Consider the following 18214-nt stretch of genomic DNA (forward strand, 5'->3'; position numbering starts at 1 on the left):
TGGGGTTATTTTTTAGAATGTTTGATTTTTTTTTTAATTGATATTTGAGTTGCTAAAGTGTTTCATAAGAGGTTGTTTAGTGAATTTTGGCTTGGGGTTAGGACAGGATTTCCAACCCCATCTGAGATGGCGCTAAGCAGACTTCTGCCAGTCTGAGCTCTGTACTGATGCCAAGCAGAGTTTCAGCATCAATGATTATGGAACTCAAAATATCGATCAACTCTGAGAAATGTTAAAGATGTTCTCCATCCCGCATTCCAGACTTTAGCCAAGATTTAATTCTTCATGCAAACGTAATTAAGCATACCCACTTCATTAGCATGCGCATTTGCCTGCGTCTTACTGTGTACCAAAGACTTGTTTTCCAATAACTTCCCCAAAGGTTTCTCAGCAGTAAGTGTTTGATTTGCGTGCTTATTTTATTCTGCTGTATACCCCGAGCCACGTAAACGTTTCTTGGATGGTAAAAGGGTCACAAGTTTTAAAGCCCTGACGAGTGAAGCTCATCTGAGGTTAGAGAGCCAAAATGGAGAAGGTTATCTGAAGAATACGACCAATGTTAGTCAGTAACCGGTACCTGCTGCATCAACCAGATGCAGCCACAACCCAGAAAGTACATTTGGGAGGACTTTGCTACAGGTAAAGATCTGATGATATCTGGGTTCCAAAGAAAGCTTTAACAGAGTCTCAGAAGTACAAACGGCACACGGTACAGACAGTCACCGTTTCTGTGACTCAAAATTCAAGATGAAGCAAAGAGAAGCAAAATTAGCCGCTTAGAAATCTCTGGAGTCCTCTTTAAAACTCTTTTTGTCAATGAAAAAAAATTAAAGAATTTTAATTCTTTAAATACAAAAGAGATCAATAACTAAAGTCTTACAGAATATTCTTTGGGGCTGCAGAGATAGCTCCACCGTAAGAGGACCTTTGTGCAGCTCCCAGCTCTCTCTCACATGGTGGCTCACGACCATCCAGGACTCCAGTCCCAGGGAATCCGATGCCTTCTTCTAGCCTCTGAGGGCACCAGGCACACAAGTGGTACACAGCCATGTGTGCAGGCAAAATACCCATACACATAAATTTAAAAATCAAAATTCTTACAAGGTAAACATCTATGAGAAACACCCGGGAAATGTTTAGCATTAAAATATTATTTTTAATTGTGGGGGAGTGTATGTGGAGGCACCCATGCATCATGAGTGGCGGGGGGGTCAGAGGTCAGCAGCAGAGTCTCTTTTGCTCTCATCGTTTTTCTTTGTCCATTTGTGTGTGTGGGTGGGTGCTCATGAGTGCACATGTGAGGGGGGAAGGGGTGGTGTGCACGAACTCACACACACGTTTATATGTATGTAGGCACTTGTGTGTGAGTGTGCATGTGCAAGTGTGACTGTGCAGGTCTGAATTTGATGGCGGGAATTATCCTCCATCATTCTTCCACTTTATTCATTGAGGGAAGGTCGCTCAGTGGAGCCCGGAGCTCACAGATCTGGCTCATCTTGCCAGTCAGCTTGCTCTGAGGATTCCACCTCTCCCTTTGACGCTGGAATTAGCACCACTCCCACCTGGCATTTACAGGAACTCTTCACCCCTAAGCTTAACCACCAAGCGGCTCCCTAATCCTGACCCAGCTCTAAATTTTAAGATGGAGTCTCTCACTGACCCTGAACCTTGCAGTTCTAGCCAAGACCTTAGGATTCAACTCTCTCTATTTCCTCCTTCCCTGAAACCCTCCCCTGACCTCCTGCCTCCCAGCCCCGATGCCAGGATGTGATGTGAGGATGAGCACCTAGGTGCCCCTTTTACATGCATGCTAGAAATCTGAACAGTGGTCCTACTAGGTGCCCCCTTTTACATGCATGCTAGAAATCTGAACAGTGGTCCTACTAGGTGTCCCCTTTTACATGCATGCTAGAAATCTGAACAGTGGTCCTACTAGGTGTCCCCTTTTACATGCATGCTAGGGATCCAAACAGTGGTCCTAAGGCTCATACATCATGAACTCTACCCAGTTAGCCATTTCCCCAGCCTCTAAACATTATTGACCATAAAACAAGGGAAATAAATTTTGAAATATAATTCAAAATTGAGGGAGAATCAACAGTAATCTTTACAAGCCAGGAAGAGGGGTTAACAAAGATGAAATGAGATATTAGATTGTCAGAGAACAGGGAAGAAGGGGTCATTTGGAGATCTCATTCGTTTATGATAGAGTCTCAGGCTATTCTGGCGTTACAAGCATGTGCTGCCATGTCTAGCAAGGACTGATTCTTCTAAAGAGAAGTTTAAAACCCCATAAAAGAAAAGGTCTAGCTGGGCGTGGTGGCGCACGCCTTTAATCCCAGCACTCGGGAGGCAGAGGCAGGTGGATTTCTGAGTTCGAGGCCAGCCTGTTCTACAGAGTGAGTTCCAGGTCAGCCAGAACCGCACAGAGAAACCCTGTCTCGGAAAAAAAAAAAAAAAAGAAAAGAAAAGAAAAGGTCTATTTGCTGCTTACTGAAGAAAAGGCGGAGAACATACAGGCATTTGCCATTACAAATCAGACAGAGCAAATAATAAATGCAGAGGAAATAAAATAATTCTAAGAATGTTCACAGGGGCCTCAATGAAGGGTGCATTTATATTGTGTTTGTCTGGGTCACGAGTACACACTGTTCTAATTCCATGTTCAGTGTGAGACCACTCCTGTGTGGAAAATGGTTAGGTTTCTTGTATCCCAGAAATAACTACTACGGGGAAAGAGGACTGAAGTCAGTAAGAAATTTTCTGACATAGAGGGAAAACCTGCTAAATGACAGCCAGAGATTTATCCATTCACTGCACTGGACAGACGTCAATGACATAAGGCTTACTCTGTGCTTGAGTAGATCTGGTCCTTAATCGTGGAAGGTGATTTTACTACACAGACTACAGATGTGGAAACTGAGGCCCACTGAGGTCAGACTTGGCCAGAGTCAAGCACCTGGCAAGGGTCTGGGTTCCCAGCGTCTGTGTTCTTTGCCGTTCATTGTTGCACAGCACACAGGGCAGAGCTGTGTTTACCGTGGAGCTGTATCATTGTATCATGAGATGATCCATTCGAAGCTGGACCAAGCTCCTGTATGGACGGCATGCCGACCACCCACCCGCCCACCCAGGGCAGATGCCAACGTAACAGCAAACTGCCAAGGGGCCCTAGGGGCTCTGCAGGTGCTCTGCATCATGCAGAGGTCAGGGGAGACTGGAACTCCACCTTGAAATTCCCCATGGGGGTCCCAGTGGGAAGCCCAGTCCAGCATGGAAATGGCCACTTGCCACCTCTCACCCAGATGTCCCCTCCTGAGAGGCAGGTGTGGCATTTGTCGAGGCAGAGCCTTCTAACACAATCACCCTGTCCTCTCTCAGATCCAGGAAATGGTCCACTCGGAGGTGGCGGCATATGACTCAGGCCGGCCAGGGCCCCTGCTGGGCCGCCCGGCGATGCTGGCCAGCCACATGAGTGCCCTCAGCCAGTCTCAGCTCATCTCCCAGATGGGTATCCGGAGTGGCATTGCTCACGGCTCCCCATCACCTCCAGGGAGCAAGTCAGCGACCCCCTCTCCATCCAGTTCCACACAGGAGGAGGAATCAGATGCCCATTTCAAGGTGCGTGATGTGGAAGGGCGTGGCTTCAAGGTGCGTCCCTGGTGAAGAAGAGGCTCTGCCAAGTCATGGCCATAATTTAATCTTTGATGGATACCTTGTGGATCTCTGGTCAGGGGAATTACACCCGAGCCCTCAGGACATCAGGCTGTGGCTGAAGAAGCCACAGTGTCCATGACAGGAGGCCCCCAGTGGCTGGACCTTCTTATTTTTGCAAAGGGTCCATCCAGTGCACATAAGGCCACTTCATTGTCTAAGAGCATGCACTCTTGGTTTCTCATTTTTGTTTTGTGAGACAGGGTCTCTTTATGTTGCCCACACTGGCCTTAATCTCTCAATCCTCCTGCCTCAGCTTCCTGAGTACAACAACTACTGGCATGCACCACCACGTCTGGCTTTTGGGGCCTCTGTTGGCTTTATTATTCATTGTTGATCAGGAGACTTTGGGAGTCTGGAGAGACAGATGTTACCATGGGAAGAGGGGAGGTGCTAGAAAGACAGAAAAGGGTTTGTTTAAGTTTTGCAATGGTTTCTGCCCAGAGGAAAAGGTAGAAAGTCCCAGAGTGCTGCTTTTATTGCTGTCCAGGGAACTGGCCAGCCTCACCAGCAAGTTAGTGTTCGTAGCTCAATGGTCTTCAGGAACTGTCAAAATTCTCTGAATGGACATATATGTGGGTCCTCCCTAAAGAGTTAAATGTACACCTCAGGCTGCCACCCAGTGTGCATGAGCATCTGTCTGTCTGTCTGTCCATCAATCCCTCCGTCCATCCATCCATCCATCCATCCATCCATGTGTCTCTCCATCCATCCATCTATCTGTCTGTCCATCTGTCCCTCCATCCATCCATCCATCTGTCTGTGTATACCTCTGGGTCCCCCTGACCCTGAGATCTGTGTCTCTGTGTTGTTCTCTGTGTCTGTCTCCTTGTATTTCTTCATCTATGTGCCTGTATCTATTCCCATCAACATGCATATGTGTGTGTACCTGTCTGTCTGTTGTCTGTGCTCATGTATGTCTGTCTACCTGTGTGTATGTGTCTGTTGCCACCCTCCTCCAAGTGCATGATGATGTAGGCCAAGCTGCCTAGGTATGAACCCCTGGTAGGCCAGCCCTGTTGCTGCTTGGGGGACAACAGGGCTGGTCTGAGGTAAGCTGCTGGGGAAGACTAGCTTGGCCCAAGGCTACCTAGGGTCCCACTAGTCAGGAGGCCCTTGATTGCTCCTCTCATCTGGCAGATCTCGGGAGAGAAGAGACCCTCAGTGGACCCAGGCAAAAAGGCCAAGAATCCAAAGAAGAAGAAGAAGAAGGACCCCAATGAGCCACAGAAGCCAGTGTCGGCCTACGCTCTCTTCTTCAGAGACACTCAGGCTGCCATCAAGGGGCAGAATCCCAGTGCCACCTTTGGAGATGTGTCCAAAATAGTGGCGTCCATGTGGGACAGCCTGGGAGAAGAGCAGAAACAGGTGAGCCTTGGTCTCCTCCTGAATTGTCCCTGACATTGGGCCCTAGAACCAAGGGTGTAATGTCAGACTCAGCCTCTGGGACTAGGGGTGTCTGCAGGGAGCTCTCTGCTTTGTTTGCTCATCTGTAAGCTGGGGGGACAGAGTTCCTTCCATCCCTGGTGGCTTCCAGGACTGTGCATACTGCTGTCACTGAGCCCTTGTCATCCACAAACCAGGAGCATCTCCATTCACATTCAGGAGTCTGTCAGCTCTTACCTTTATGCTCCACTGGCCGTGTGGCCTCTCTGAGGGCCTCCAGGTGGCAGGGAGCAGAGCTACCTCATCGCAGTTGGAAATGTGCTGCCAGCTACTCACCTCAGACCAACTGACTATCTAACCACATTGAGCCCTTGCTTCTCTGTCTACTGACTACCACACTTAGAGCAAGCCTAGACTAAGCACCACAGAGTTCCCTCCCTCTAGCACCTCATTTCATCTTACAGCACTCCAGAGGGTCACCATCTGTCTTAGTCAGGGGTTCTATTCCTGCACAAACATCATGACCAAGAAGCAAGTTGAGGAGGAAGTCAGGATTGGAACTCACACAGGGCAGGAACTTGGAGGCAGGAGCGGATGCAGAAGCCATAGAGGGATGCTGCTCACTGGATTGCTTCCCCGGGCTTGTTTAGTTTGCTTTCTTATAGAACCCAGTACTACCAGCCCAGGGATAGCACCACCCACAATGGACCCTCCCACCCTTGATCATTAATTGAGTAAATGCCTTACAGCTGGATCTCATGAAGGCATTTCCTCAAGGGAGGCTCCTTTCTCTGTGATAACTCCAGCTTGTGTCAAGTTGACACATGAAACTAGCCAGCACACTATCCATTGCCTCTTTTGCTAAGGAGAGGGGGAGGCAACAAGAAGCTAAGTAGCTCACTAAGGTCCCCACTGTAAGACTATGATCGGGGTTTGTTCAGGCCTGTGGAACCAGGGAAGTCAACTAGGATGCTGGGATAGGAGCTAGAAACCCAATATGTAAGTGGGTCATGGGGATGCATGGGGGTTGGGGGGTCCTTAGGGTTTCATTTCAGTGAAGACACCATGACCAAGGCAACTCTTATAAAGGCAAACATTTAACTGGGGCTGCCTTACAGTTCAGAGGTTCAGTCCATTATCATCATGATGGGAAGTATGGCAGCATGCAGGCAGACATGGTGCTGGAGAAGCACCTTGATCAGAAGGCAGTTCTACGCCTTGATCAGAAGGCAGCCAGGAAGAGACGGGATTTTTTTTTCATACTGTAGCTTGAGCATTTAAGACCTCAAAGCTCTGATTCCACAGTGATACACTTTCTCTAACAAGGCCACACCTCCCCCAATAAGGCCACACCTCCTAGTAGTGCTACTCTGCATGGTCCAACCATTCAGATGCATGAGTCTTTGTGGGCCAAACCTATTCAAACTGTAACAGCAGGCAAAAGGAGAGGAAAGGACACAGCCCTGGGCTGGGCTCCTTTAGGTCTCCAAGGTGAGACTGAAGGCTGAGCTCCATGGGAGGAGCCTTGTGCTGGAGGCACCGTGCAGACAAAGACCAGGAAGAGAGTGACAAGCACATGATATTGGGACTTCAGGGGAACCGAACGCTGATGTGAGAGCTCACACAGTGTGACAGGGCTGAGAGGTGGACAGGGGCCAAGCAGACCTTGGAGAACAGGAGTGAAGTACTTGCCATGCAAGCAGAGGGAACCACTGATATGTTTGCACAGGCTAGCCAGTTCAGCTGCAGGCAGGCAGGCAGGCAGGCAGGCAGGGTAACCTGGCAGGTCCTCACCTGGCAGGAGCGATCAGAGACTGAGGACAGGAAGATTGGAAAGTGGAGGGTGCGGTGGGGACTCCTTGGGATTCTGACTTTGCGGTGGGGAGTGGAGATGCTGTCCACGGGCGTGGGAAGCACAGTAGAGTAGCAAGCTGGGGCCAGAGACACAGATCACGGATGTGAGCGAGGGGCACCCTTTAGCCTATTCAGGACCAGTCTAGGGCAGGTAGTTTAGGAGATAGTCTAAGACCTGCTGGAAAGAACTGGGACATGAGACAGCAGAAGGCAGAAGACACTGTCAGAGAATTCCCACTGTGGGAGATAGGTGTTCTGGAGCCAACATAGACCTTGTCTTTGACATCCCATCCGAGCTGCAAGGGCACTGGAGGACTCCTCTTTAGCCACTGGTTCAGAGCGGCTCCAGGGAGAATAAGCCTCTCACATTTCTGGTCTTACGTATGTGGCAGATCAGGGTCTTAGTCTCTATCTGGGACTTTGCTTGTTGGCCTTGGATGCTGTGTGTGCTGCAGCTGCAGTGGGGAGAGCCAGGGACACTGCCAGCTTCCACCCTGAGACCTTTGTCATTTTCTCGTGTTGAGGGCTGGGCTCAGCATGGTGGCTCATCTGTTGCCCTTGATGAGAGCCGCCTACGCTTCTGCAATTAGCTGCAACACGTGGGGCAACTCTTCAAAAAGTGGATGTCTGGGCTTTGCGTGTCTCATGATCCCACAGACTAAGCCTGATATCTTAGCCACTGTTTTATTGCTGTGAAGAGGCACCACGACCAAGACAGCTCCTATCAAAGAAAGTATTTCATTGAGGGCCTGCTTACAGTTTCAGAGGTTAGTCTGTTATCATGGCAGAGAGCATGTGGGCAAGCAGGCATGGTGCTGGAGAAGTAACTACTGAGAGATATCCTGAGCTGCAAGCAGAGGGGAGAGGGCTGGACAGAGAGAGAGAGACAGACACAGAGACAAAGAGATACAGAGGCAGAGAGACAGAGGCAGGGAGAGACAGAGAGAGACAGAAAGACAGAGAGACAGAGACAGCTATCTTGGGCCTGGCATGGGCTTTAAAAACCTTAGAGTGACTCCTTCCACTCACTCCACTAGGACCACACCTTCCAATCCTTCTCAAATAGCGCCACTCCCTGGTGACTATGCATTCAAGTATAGGAGCCCACAGAAGCCATTCTTATTCCAACCACCGCACTAAGCTAGTTCCTGGAGCAGCCAGGGGCCACTCCAGAGTCTACGTACTTTTCAAGTCTCCTGCATCCATTTATTCTCATACCACTGGCCAAATAGTCTCAAGGCTGAGCCCCAAGTCATTGTGGTAGAGTTCTACTTAAAAGGCATGCACGGAGGGACGGCGAAACATACTAGGGCCATCCCTGCATTCATGCAAACCTCGGTCTAATGCCAATAGTAGCAATCACAGCCAATATGAAGAGGACTGGGGTTCGTGTCGGCATTAGGGTGCTGGTGTGGTGCTTCTGAGTGACTTGCCTTTTCATAACCACTTGTGCCAACACCATACTAAGGAACCGAGCATAGCCTGGCCTCTATACTCCCAGTGCAATGCTCTCAAAAGAACTGGGCCAGTGGGCGACTGAGCCAGCCACTGACCCAACCACTGTCATCCATGCATGGCCCCGGCAACCCTGCTTGTCACCCCAGCCTCTGCCCTGAGGCTCCTCTGTGACGTTTTCTCCAGAGTTGCCCATGTCTCGGATCTTTCAGGCGTATAAGAGGAAGACTGAAGCTGCCAAGAAGGAGTACCTGAAAGCCTTGGCGGCCTACAGAGCTAGCCTCGTGTCCAAGGTAACACAATCCCCGGGGCAAGGCCCCCGCGATGAGAGTGAGCCACTGGAGAGATAGCGTAAAGGCGGGACCGCTAGGAACAGCGGGTACCACAGACCTCAGAGACAATGAGTTGTACCTGCACGCAGGGACCCCAGCAGTGAGCATGGGATTGGCCATCTGCGTGGCTTCGCTGTCTTAACTCCTGACCATGCCCCTGCCTCTCTCTGTTCACACCACAAGCACAGGGGCAATGGGATGGGTCTGAGGCCCAAAAGGAGGCAGAGTATTTTCCTGGAGGTCGTCACGGGGAAACAACACCCTGGTTGGGCTGTAAAGGGCAGACGGAGCAAAGGGCGCTCACAAAGTGCGGGGAACTGTCTGGGAGGATGCGAGCACCATTAACAGAGCTGACACTGGTCTGGCTGCCAGGGTGGGAGCAGTGAGACGGTACGTGGAGGGGAGCCCACGTGAGGGTAAAGCTGGGGTGCTGGCCGCTGGGGGAAGAAAAGTCTGGAGGCCCCTGCAGAGTCACAGCTTATTGGTTTACACCCTGCCCCTTAGTGTGACGTTGAGCCATCCAGAGACCTTGCCGGCTGCAAGCTGCAGACCCACTGATGGGCAGTCCAGGTTCTAACTTATCGCTTGTTTATCTCTGGCTTCCGTCTTCCTCCAGAGCCCCCCGGACCAAGGTGAGGCCAAGAACACTCAGGCAAACCCACCAGCCAAAATGCTTCCACCCAAGCAGCCCATGTACGCCATGCCCGGCCTGGCTTCCTTCCTGACGCCCTCCGACCTGCAGGCCTTCCGCAGTGGAGCCTCTCCCGCCAGCCTTGCCAGGACGCTGGGCTCCAAGGCCCTGCTGCCGGGCCTCAGCACATCGCCGCCACCACCCTCCTTCCCTCTCAGCCCCTCACTGCACCAGCAGCTGCCACTGCCCCCCCACGCGCAGGGCACTCTCCTCAGCCCGCCTCTCAGCATGTCCCCAGCCCCGCAGCCTCCTGTCCTGCCTGCCTCCATGGCACTCCAGGTGCAGCTGGCGATGAGCCCCTCACCTCCAGGGCCACAGGTAAGCAGGACTAAGCAACAGCTTTCTGTGACTCTCCCCAAAAGGGAAGGCAGCCGGGGAGTTCATATACCGACCAGGTCAACTAGACAACCTCTCTGAGACTCAGTTTCCAGTTCTCTGAAATGGGTCTAAAACACCTGCCTGGAGAGACATTGGCTCTCTCAAGCAGTTGTCTAGTTGCTAAGCTAAGCCTCGATCCAGAACATTCTCTTAGCCTCCTACTTAAACTTCTCAGCTCAAGGCACTGACACCACATGGATCTCTACCAGATTTCCCAACTCCTATTTATCTCCAAAGTCCAAGCCTCCAGTGATAGTTCCACAAATGGTTTCAAGACATGCATGCAACCCAGTGACTCCATTTTACAGATGGGAAAACTGAGGCCCAGTAAAGGAAAGAACCCAAAGGCAAAGTAATCCCCACCCTCCCGACTTGTTTGAGTTTTCGTTTTCACTCTTTTTTTCCCCCTTTGTAGCACTAAGGATGGAACCCGGGGGCTCACACATGCTAGGCAGGTAGTCCATTGCTGAGCTACACTAGCAGCTCAGATTGAATCACCCCAAAGATTCCCTACTAGGGAGAAGCAGGAGGAGGCAGAGTAGCCATGCTGTGCAGACCTAGGGAATGTCTCTGACGCATGGACACACTCAGACCCACAAAGACCGTGCCAGCTGCCTGAGAGGCCTCCCCTCCTGTCTCCTCTGCTCACCACCCTCTCCTTCCCCTGCAGGACTTCCCACACATCTCTGATTTCTCCAGTGGCTCTGGCTCCCGCTCACCTGGCCCATCCAACCCTTCCAGCAGCGGAGACTGGGATGGGAGTTACCCCAGTGGGGAGCGTGGCCTCGGCACCTGCAGGTCAGTCCTCCTCAGACCCTCTTCACTGTCCATTCCTGATAAGGGGCAGGGGTGGCCAGGAGCACAGGGAGACACTGGGGTGAGGGAGTGGGATGTGAAGAAGTCACTGTCAGCCCAGCTGGTAGATACTTAGAGTGTAAGGAACAACACAGAGCAAAGCCAAGTCCCCAGGGGTGGGAGGGTGCAGCCAAGAGGTCATTTGGGAAACTAAGGCTGACCTTGGTTCAGCCTCTTATAGAGAATGAGGCATGAGTACTTAGCAGATGGCGCCCACCTCCATCACTGGACAGTGTGTCCCCCATCTCGGGCCACCAGTTTTTCAGCATGGGTTCCTCACTCTGCAGTACTCCTGGCACTGCATGTACCCTGCCTGCCCTGGCTTCCACTTCTGATCTTCTAGGGCAAGCCTTTGTAGGCGCACAGACTCAGGTGGGCAGCGACTCCCTTCATAACCAAACAGGCACAGGCTGCCCTCCAGCCCTTGCCCTTCCCAAGAATCGAGGGCCCAGGAGGAATAGGTATGCTGTATGTGAACTTCCTAAGGCTGGCCCTTCTTCCCCCATTGAGGATGGTTTGATCCACAGTAACCTATTTTAGTTTTTCTTGTCAAATGTGGAGTCTGCCTATGTAGCGCAGGCTAGCTTTGAACTCATGATCTTCCTGCCTCGTCCTCCCACAGGCAGGTGTCGCCATATCTGGCTAGCCCCGTGCTGTATTCTAAAGACAGAGAGGTGCCTGTAGTTCTGTTTGACATGTACAAATGCTAATGTGACTAAAAGCAGGCAGAATGGGGGTGTTTGGGATGTATCTCAGTTGGTAGAGCGTTTGCCTAGAATGCTTGAAGCCCTGGGTTTGATTCCCCAGCACCACCTAAATCTAGTGTGGTGACACATGCCTAGAACCCCAGGACCTAGGCTGGAGGGTGGGGTGTAAGCAGGAGAATCAAGAGTTCTAGGTCATCCTCAACTACATCGCAAGTTCAAGGCCAGCCTGAGATACATATGTTTCTGTCTCCAAAAGCAAAATAACACAAAAGACATTAAGTAGATTTAAAAACTAATGGGGAGCCGAGATGGGTGTTTGGTTCTGCTTGGTGGAAACTCCCTCCTTTTACCTTAGAAGACAGCTGATTAGAGAGATGGTCACAGGGGCAGGGTGGGCTCCAATAGCTGACAGCCCCTACTCTCTCCTGCAGCCTGCTCCCCAGGGATAAATCGCTCTACCTCACCTAATCCCGCCTCCCCTCCCTCCCTGAGGCTCTCCGGAGGGCACTGCTCCGAGCAGGAAGGGCTGACCACAGGAAAGAGGCCATGGCAGCAGGCAGGGTGACCGGCCAGCGAGAGCAGTGACACACCTATGCCCCAGGGCTGAGTCTCTCCCTCGACCTCCCACCAGACTCTGCAGAGGCAGCCCACCGCCCACCACCAGCCCAAAGAACCTGCAGGAACCTTCTGCCCGCTGACCTGCTTGCTCCAGGGTAGCTGTGGACCCCGCTCCTTGGCCTGCACACAGTCCCCTGCGTCTGGACTTCTGGCCCCAGCCCCAACTCACCGGGCTGCCCCCTTCGAAGTTGCTTAGCAACAGACACCCACCCCTGATGCTGGGCCAGCCACAGGTGTGCTCTCAGTGTACACAAAGATGCTGAAACTCGTTCTGTGGGTTCTGTGTAAGTAGTTCACTGTTTTAGAACTGTGCTGAAGACATCTGTAAGATTATTTTGTGGGGAGAAAGAAAGTTTCCTTTAAGGTTAAAAAAATTTTTATAAGACCTTTGGCACATTTTTTTTTAAGTTTTATCTTAAGGGAGACATGTGCACAAGCAACTGTCAAGGTGATTCTAATCTGCACACAGAGAAAATGGGAACTTTTAAGCCACACCCAGGGGCATTCTTCTTCCTCTTCTTCCTCCTCCTCCTCTTCTTCTTCCCCCTCTTCCTCTTCTTTTTCCTCTTCTTCCTCTTCTTCATCCTCTTCTTCCTCTTCCTCTTCTTCATCTTTTCCTCTTCTTCCTCTTCTTCCCCTTCTTTCTCTTTTTCCTTTTCCTCTTCTTCCTATTCCTCTTCTTCCCCTTCTTCCTCTTCTTCTTCCTCTTCTTCCCCTTCTTCTTCCTCTTCTTCCCCTTCTTTCTCTTCTTCCTTTTCCTCTTCTTCCTCTTCTTCCCCTTCTTTCTCTTTTTACTTTTCCTCTTCTTCCTATTCCTCTTCTTCCTCTTCTTCCTCTTCTTCCCCTTCTTCTTCCTCTTCTTCCCCTTCTTTCTCTTTTTCCTTTTCCTCTTCTTCCTATTCCTCTTCTTCCTCTTCTTCATCTTCCTCTTCTTCTTCCCCTTCTTCCTCTTCCTCTCCTTTCCTTCTTCTTCTGCCTCTTCGTCCTCTTCTTTCTCTTTTTTTTGTTTCTGTTTTACTCATATATCCCCCCTATTTAAAATTGCCGGCAATGATTTTGGTTATCTATTTATGAAGAAAAACTGAGAACAGCATTGTGGTTTCTCCTAACGTGTGTGTGGTCGGGGTTTGGGTTTGGTTCTTGTCGTTCGCAGCTGTCTCCTGGCCCCTGCAATGTCTGTCCTGGTGCCCCAGTGCTTCGCTCAGACCTCTTTGTAATAAAACTGCTGAAAAGTGGCAAACAGCCCGTGTCTCCCTGCACTTCTTCAGCCAGGCCTGATTACCCGCTCCCAACGCCAGATAAGGAAAATAACAAATAAAGGACATGCTATATACCATTGTCCCTGATGACACTGATACAAAAATTTGCAATAAAGATTTTCAAATGGGATTCAAGAACACATGAAGGGCTGGCAGGTTGGTTCAGCTGGTAAAGGTGCTGATTCCTGCAAGTTGTCCTCTGATCTCCACACATGAATAAATATAATGACATCACAACTTTACAAGGAGCTTTAAGAACACATTAAGAAAATTATACACCAGAAGGACAACTTGCAGGAATCAGACAGATCTCTCCTTCCACCTTGTGGGTCCTGGGGCTCGAACTCAAGACTGTCACATTGGCAGCAGGCATCTTTACCAGCTGAACCATCTTGCCAACCCTTCATGTGTTTTTTAATTCTATGACCAAGTGTGGGTTCCATTCCATGGCTGCAAGATTGGTCCTGCATATAAGCCAGGCCTGGACTTCTAAAGTGGCATACATGTGGTGGTGGCTTAACCAAGTTAGTGTCTCCCCTGAGGATAGACTCCGAGCAAAATCCTGCCTGTCACTTCGCCAGCGTGAGGGTGTGTTGATGGAAGAAAAAAGAATGCATGCCTGACCTCAGCTATGGTGTGGGCAGAAGGAGATACAAAAACCTTTCATTTTGTGGCACAAAGTAAATGCTCAGTAATTCTGTGTTGAAGGAATGGAGGCCGTCCTACCCCACAGTGGGACGGACGGTACATGGGAGGGCCGACCCCAGGCTTTCCAGGTGAGACTTGGCTCTCCATCCACGGAAAAACATTGATAGAACCCCAGGGGCTACAGTATCCCCAGATGTCAGTACATCCTGGAAAACGCTGGTGTTTTAATAGGCACAGTCAGATTTTGTGTGATTTCACTGTGATGGCCGGTGATATATCTCAAGATAGCTTACCTAGCATGACAGACATCCTAGGTTCTATTCTCAGTTCCATGTAAAAGATATTTTAAAAAAAAGTGTCAGAGTTAAATAGGGAAGACTACACAGTGTGAACCCTAACATAATGTCCTAGGGGAAAACAGAAGTTGGCCAGAGCCACGGGCTCCTGTTGATAATGAATGGGGCTCTAGAGGCAGGGAGTTCCACCCCTCAGAAATACACACCAGAGTCCCAGTGGGACTCCCGGGGTAGGACCAGCTTGTTTGTTTGTTTGTTTGGTTGGTTGGTTGGTTGGTTGGTTGGTTTTTTACCTTCCTTCAGAAAGCATCCTAGACCAGCGACTCCTTAACCCAGGCTCCCCAGCAGCCGTCAAATGGTGAGGCTTCAAGGTAATAATTGTCACAAGTTGAAGTCTATGGTGAGGAAGGGCAGAAGCGTGGCAGAGAGGGGTGGGTGGCTCCTGTCACAGTGTGTAGGACAGCTCTTGGTCTCTGAGGAAGGGGTGTGCCCTGCTCTAGACAGAGCAGTCCCTCATTTACCTCATCCTAGAAGCTCTCATTCTCCCAGTGGGCCACACCCTTCATCCAGGTGCAGCCTTGCTAGAGAGCGCGTTCCTCTCCAGAGGACATGTTATATTCCTCCTTGGAAAGAGGGAGAGGAGAGAGAGAAAAACCCCAATCTAACTAAATAAACCACCACACAGTAGAGTCAGCAGCGCCCCTCGGCGTGGAGCACAAACCTTTCTTGACCTACAGTTTCCTTTCTGTGTACAGTTTCCTTTCTCATTGGCGCCTTGGTAACAGCTTCCACAGTTGAAGCGTCTCTCTTGCTTTTACAAGACACCACTAGACCAACAAAAATAGCCCCAAATCAGCAGAGGCCAAGGCCATCAAGGTGTGCACCCCCATCCCTGTTGTACCTGTCTCTCGGGGTCATGGCAAGTTATTTGCATGCCTGGGCTGACCTCTTGGGTACTGAGGCAAGTGCCAACAGTCTCCGTCCTTTTGAGCCACCATAGCAGAGTACAGAGATGGTCTCACCACCAAAGGCGTCTCTGCTCGTAGCTATGGAGGCCAAGATGCTGGGGAGGGCCAACTTCCCAGTCACAGACACCTGTTCAGTGCCCTCACATGGTGGAGGTCTAGGCAACCATTTGGGGTCTATTAGGGCACAAGTCCCAACAATGAGGGTTTCATCTCTAGACCTAATGGTCTTCCACAACCTTCACATTCTATGACATTGGGGACTGAGATTCCAACATAATAAATCTTGGAGGCAGGGATGTAGGGGGCAGGGAAGCAGTATGAACTAGAGTGGGTGTTGCTGATGTCCCCCAGGTCTCCTTTATTGGCCACATCCCTCCCCAGCTCAGGAGTGTCAGCTGTCCCCACTCATAATGACACCTTGTCTAAGCAAGGGTAGGGAGCAAAGAATCCCCAGAACTGCCCACAGCTAATGCCTCAGCCAATGGAGAAGCCCCCTTGTAGAGGTACCTTGAGCAGGGTTGCAGCATCCTGGTCCTCCCTTAGCTGCTGGTCTACTACCCCATCCCTCTAAGAAAGACCCCGACTCAGCCACTTGGAATGTCAACCAGAACCTACACCCGAGGTCCCGTGTGTTCCTACAGAAGCAGACTCAGGATGCCACCTGAGTTCATGGCCACAGTAGGGCCACATCCAGAATGTCTACACTACAATTTCTACACATACAAATCTCAGCCTGTGAACACCAACCCAAGCCTCACCCTCTGGCTGCCTCCACCTCAGGGAGTGGTGACCATCGCAGCCCACTCCGTTCTACAGTGATCATGGCCACACCCCATGGAGCTCCTGTTTGCCCTTGTGCACTGCATCTCAAAGCTGTGGCGTGAGACTCCCAGAGCTATGCACCTTCCACTGCTAGGGACACTGTGGCTTGGACCTTAGAGCCATAGCCTGTCATTAAGAACACGCTGACCTGCTGCAAGTAGCCCACCCCCACTGCTCCAAGAGCCTCTTCTCCTTTCCCAGAGCCATCCTCTTGCTTGAGGTCCTCTGTTTACCCTTTCCCACCATGCAAAAGCAAAGTCACACTCTTAAACACGTATACATACATGGTATATGTGTACCTACTGCATACATAAACATGCCACCCACAAACAGCCCCTATATACGCATACACAAGACACAGAAGTATGTCTTGCACACATTTGCCCATCACATGCATGCAGCATATACTACCCAGCCTGCATCCTAGCTCACGTGTTAATTCCTGCACTCACTAACATACAAACGATCTGCTCCTGAAAGTTGGAAAGAACTTCCATGCAAAAAGACCAGAGAGTGCTCCTAACTGTTTGCTCATCTTACCAGCTCCACGACAGCGATAATTCAGTTCTGCTTCTCAATATGTACACAATTAATTAGCTCAAGCGCCCTAGGTGCTGGAGGTCAGCCCTTCAGAGTGAGAGGCACTGGGTGAACCCATCACCGGTGAAGCCTGAGGGTTTGACCCTCCAGGGGAATTTTGAGAATGTTCCAGAAAACCGTGAAGGGAGGGGGCTGGGCATGGTGGCCTAGGGATACCTTGTGCACTGCCAGCATGTCCTCCACACAGTTGGACACAGACACTCACACACAGTCATAGAGACACACACTCACACATATACGCTTTCTCATATGCTCACACATACACTCCAACACACACATATACTCAAACACACTCTCAAATACTTACAAACTCACACAATATACTCACACACTCACAACACACTCATACATTTATGCACACACACTCGCATGTACACATACACTCTCACACACACCCATGTACACACATGCTCACTCACACATTCACTTTGCTTCCATGGACAATGGTACTGGTGAAGACCTTCCCTTTGGGGAAGGAATCTGGAGAAATGCACAGTAAACAAGGATTCCCAGAGACGCTCTGAAGTCCTGCATCGTCATGATGATCAGAAGACACAAACACCATGAGCAAGAATGGCAGGCCGCCCCGCTGTCAATCTGGAGGTGAGGAGAGGCTACTTAGAAGATTAAACAGATGGCTGGGCAGTGGTGGTGCATGCCTTTATTGCAAAACTTGGAAGGCTGAGGCAGGTGGATTTCTGTGAGCTCAGGGCCAGCTTGAGCTACAGAGTGAGTTCCAGAACAGCTGGGGCTACATAGTAAGACCATGCTGGTCCCCAAAAGATCAATATTAAATATTACACTTCGTTTTCTTTTTTTTATATAAGACTTTATCTTTTAAAAACTTGTGTGTGTGTTGCATGAGTGCAGACTTGCGAGCATAGCAATCTGGGCGATGAGAAGCATAATTCTGATGCCTTCAGAACACACAGGCCCTGCACCCTGAGCCATGTCTCCACCCCTTAGTTCTTTCCCGTGTCCATGATTTTTACTTCTTATAGCAAACTTATTACAACTTAATAATATACAACAGAGAATTTTGTTGGCTTAAGTCTTTTGTTTTAATTTTGATTTCTTTTATAATTATATATATATATATATATATGAATGTTCTACCTGCATGTATGTCTGAGTGCTAAATGCATGATTAGTGCCTTCAGAGGTCAGAAGAAAACTCCCCTGGAACTGGAGTTGCAGATCTTAATAAGCCTCCACGTGGGTCCTGGGAATCAAACCTGCATCCTTTGCAGAAACAACAAGTACTCCAAACTTCTGAGCTATCTCTCCAGCTCCAGTTGTTTTGGCTTTGGCGTTTGTTGTTTGTTTGTTTTGAGGCGGTGTCTCACTATGTGTGATTGCTGGCACAGAACACACTATGTAGAGCAGACCGGAATCAAACTTCACAGGGATCGACCTGTCTCTGCTTCCCCAGTACTGGGACTAAAGTCTGTGCCACCGCACATGGCAGCTCTGTTTTACAATGATTAATTTGTGTTTCTGTACATAGTTATGGTATGTAGAGCCTCGTTGTCTTCCCCCACTCCCCGTTAGCCCTCCTCACCTCCTCTTTTCTTTTCCTCTTCTCTTCCCCCCAGCAGCCCCCCCCCCCACCCTCCTAGTTTCATTTCTAT

At 50.1% G+C, this 18214-nt stretch overlaps 1 protein-coding gene across 12 annotated transcripts in view; it reads left to right on the plus strand.

Annotated features, from left to right (window-relative positions):
• Tox2 (TOX high mobility group box family member 2) overlaps positions 1 to 13232 on the plus strand; it is a 121115-nt gene extending 107883 nt beyond the window's left edge. For 5 of the 12 annotated variants that reach the window (XM_006499610.4, NM_001372575.1, XM_030251667.1 and 2 more), the window contains exons 4-9: positions 3382 to 3621; positions 4855 to 5082; positions 8622 to 8702; positions 9358 to 9750; positions 10481 to 10608; positions 12004 to 13232. In XM_006499610.4, the coding sequence (XP_006499673.1) occupies positions 3382 to 3621; positions 4855 to 5082; positions 8622 to 8702; positions 9358 to 9750; positions 10481 to 10608; positions 12004 to 12070 (1137 nt within the window). In that variant the 3' untranslated portion in view covers positions 12071 to 13232. Of the gene's footprint in view, positions 1 to 3381; positions 3622 to 4854; positions 5083 to 8621; positions 8703 to 9357; positions 9751 to 10480; positions 10609 to 11803 lie in introns of all 12 variants that reach the window. The other 7 variants (NM_001372576.1, NM_001372579.1, NM_001372580.1 and 4 more) reach the window with 3 other exon arrangements.
• Positions 13233 to 18214: the final 4982 nt, after the last annotated feature.

The sequence above is a fragment of the Mus musculus genome, chromosome 2, assembly GCF_000001635.26.
Source record: "Mus musculus strain C57BL/6J chromosome 2, GRCm38.p6 C57BL/6J".
Taxonomy (NCBI): Eukaryota; Metazoa; Chordata; class Mammalia; order Rodentia; family Muridae; genus Mus; species Mus musculus.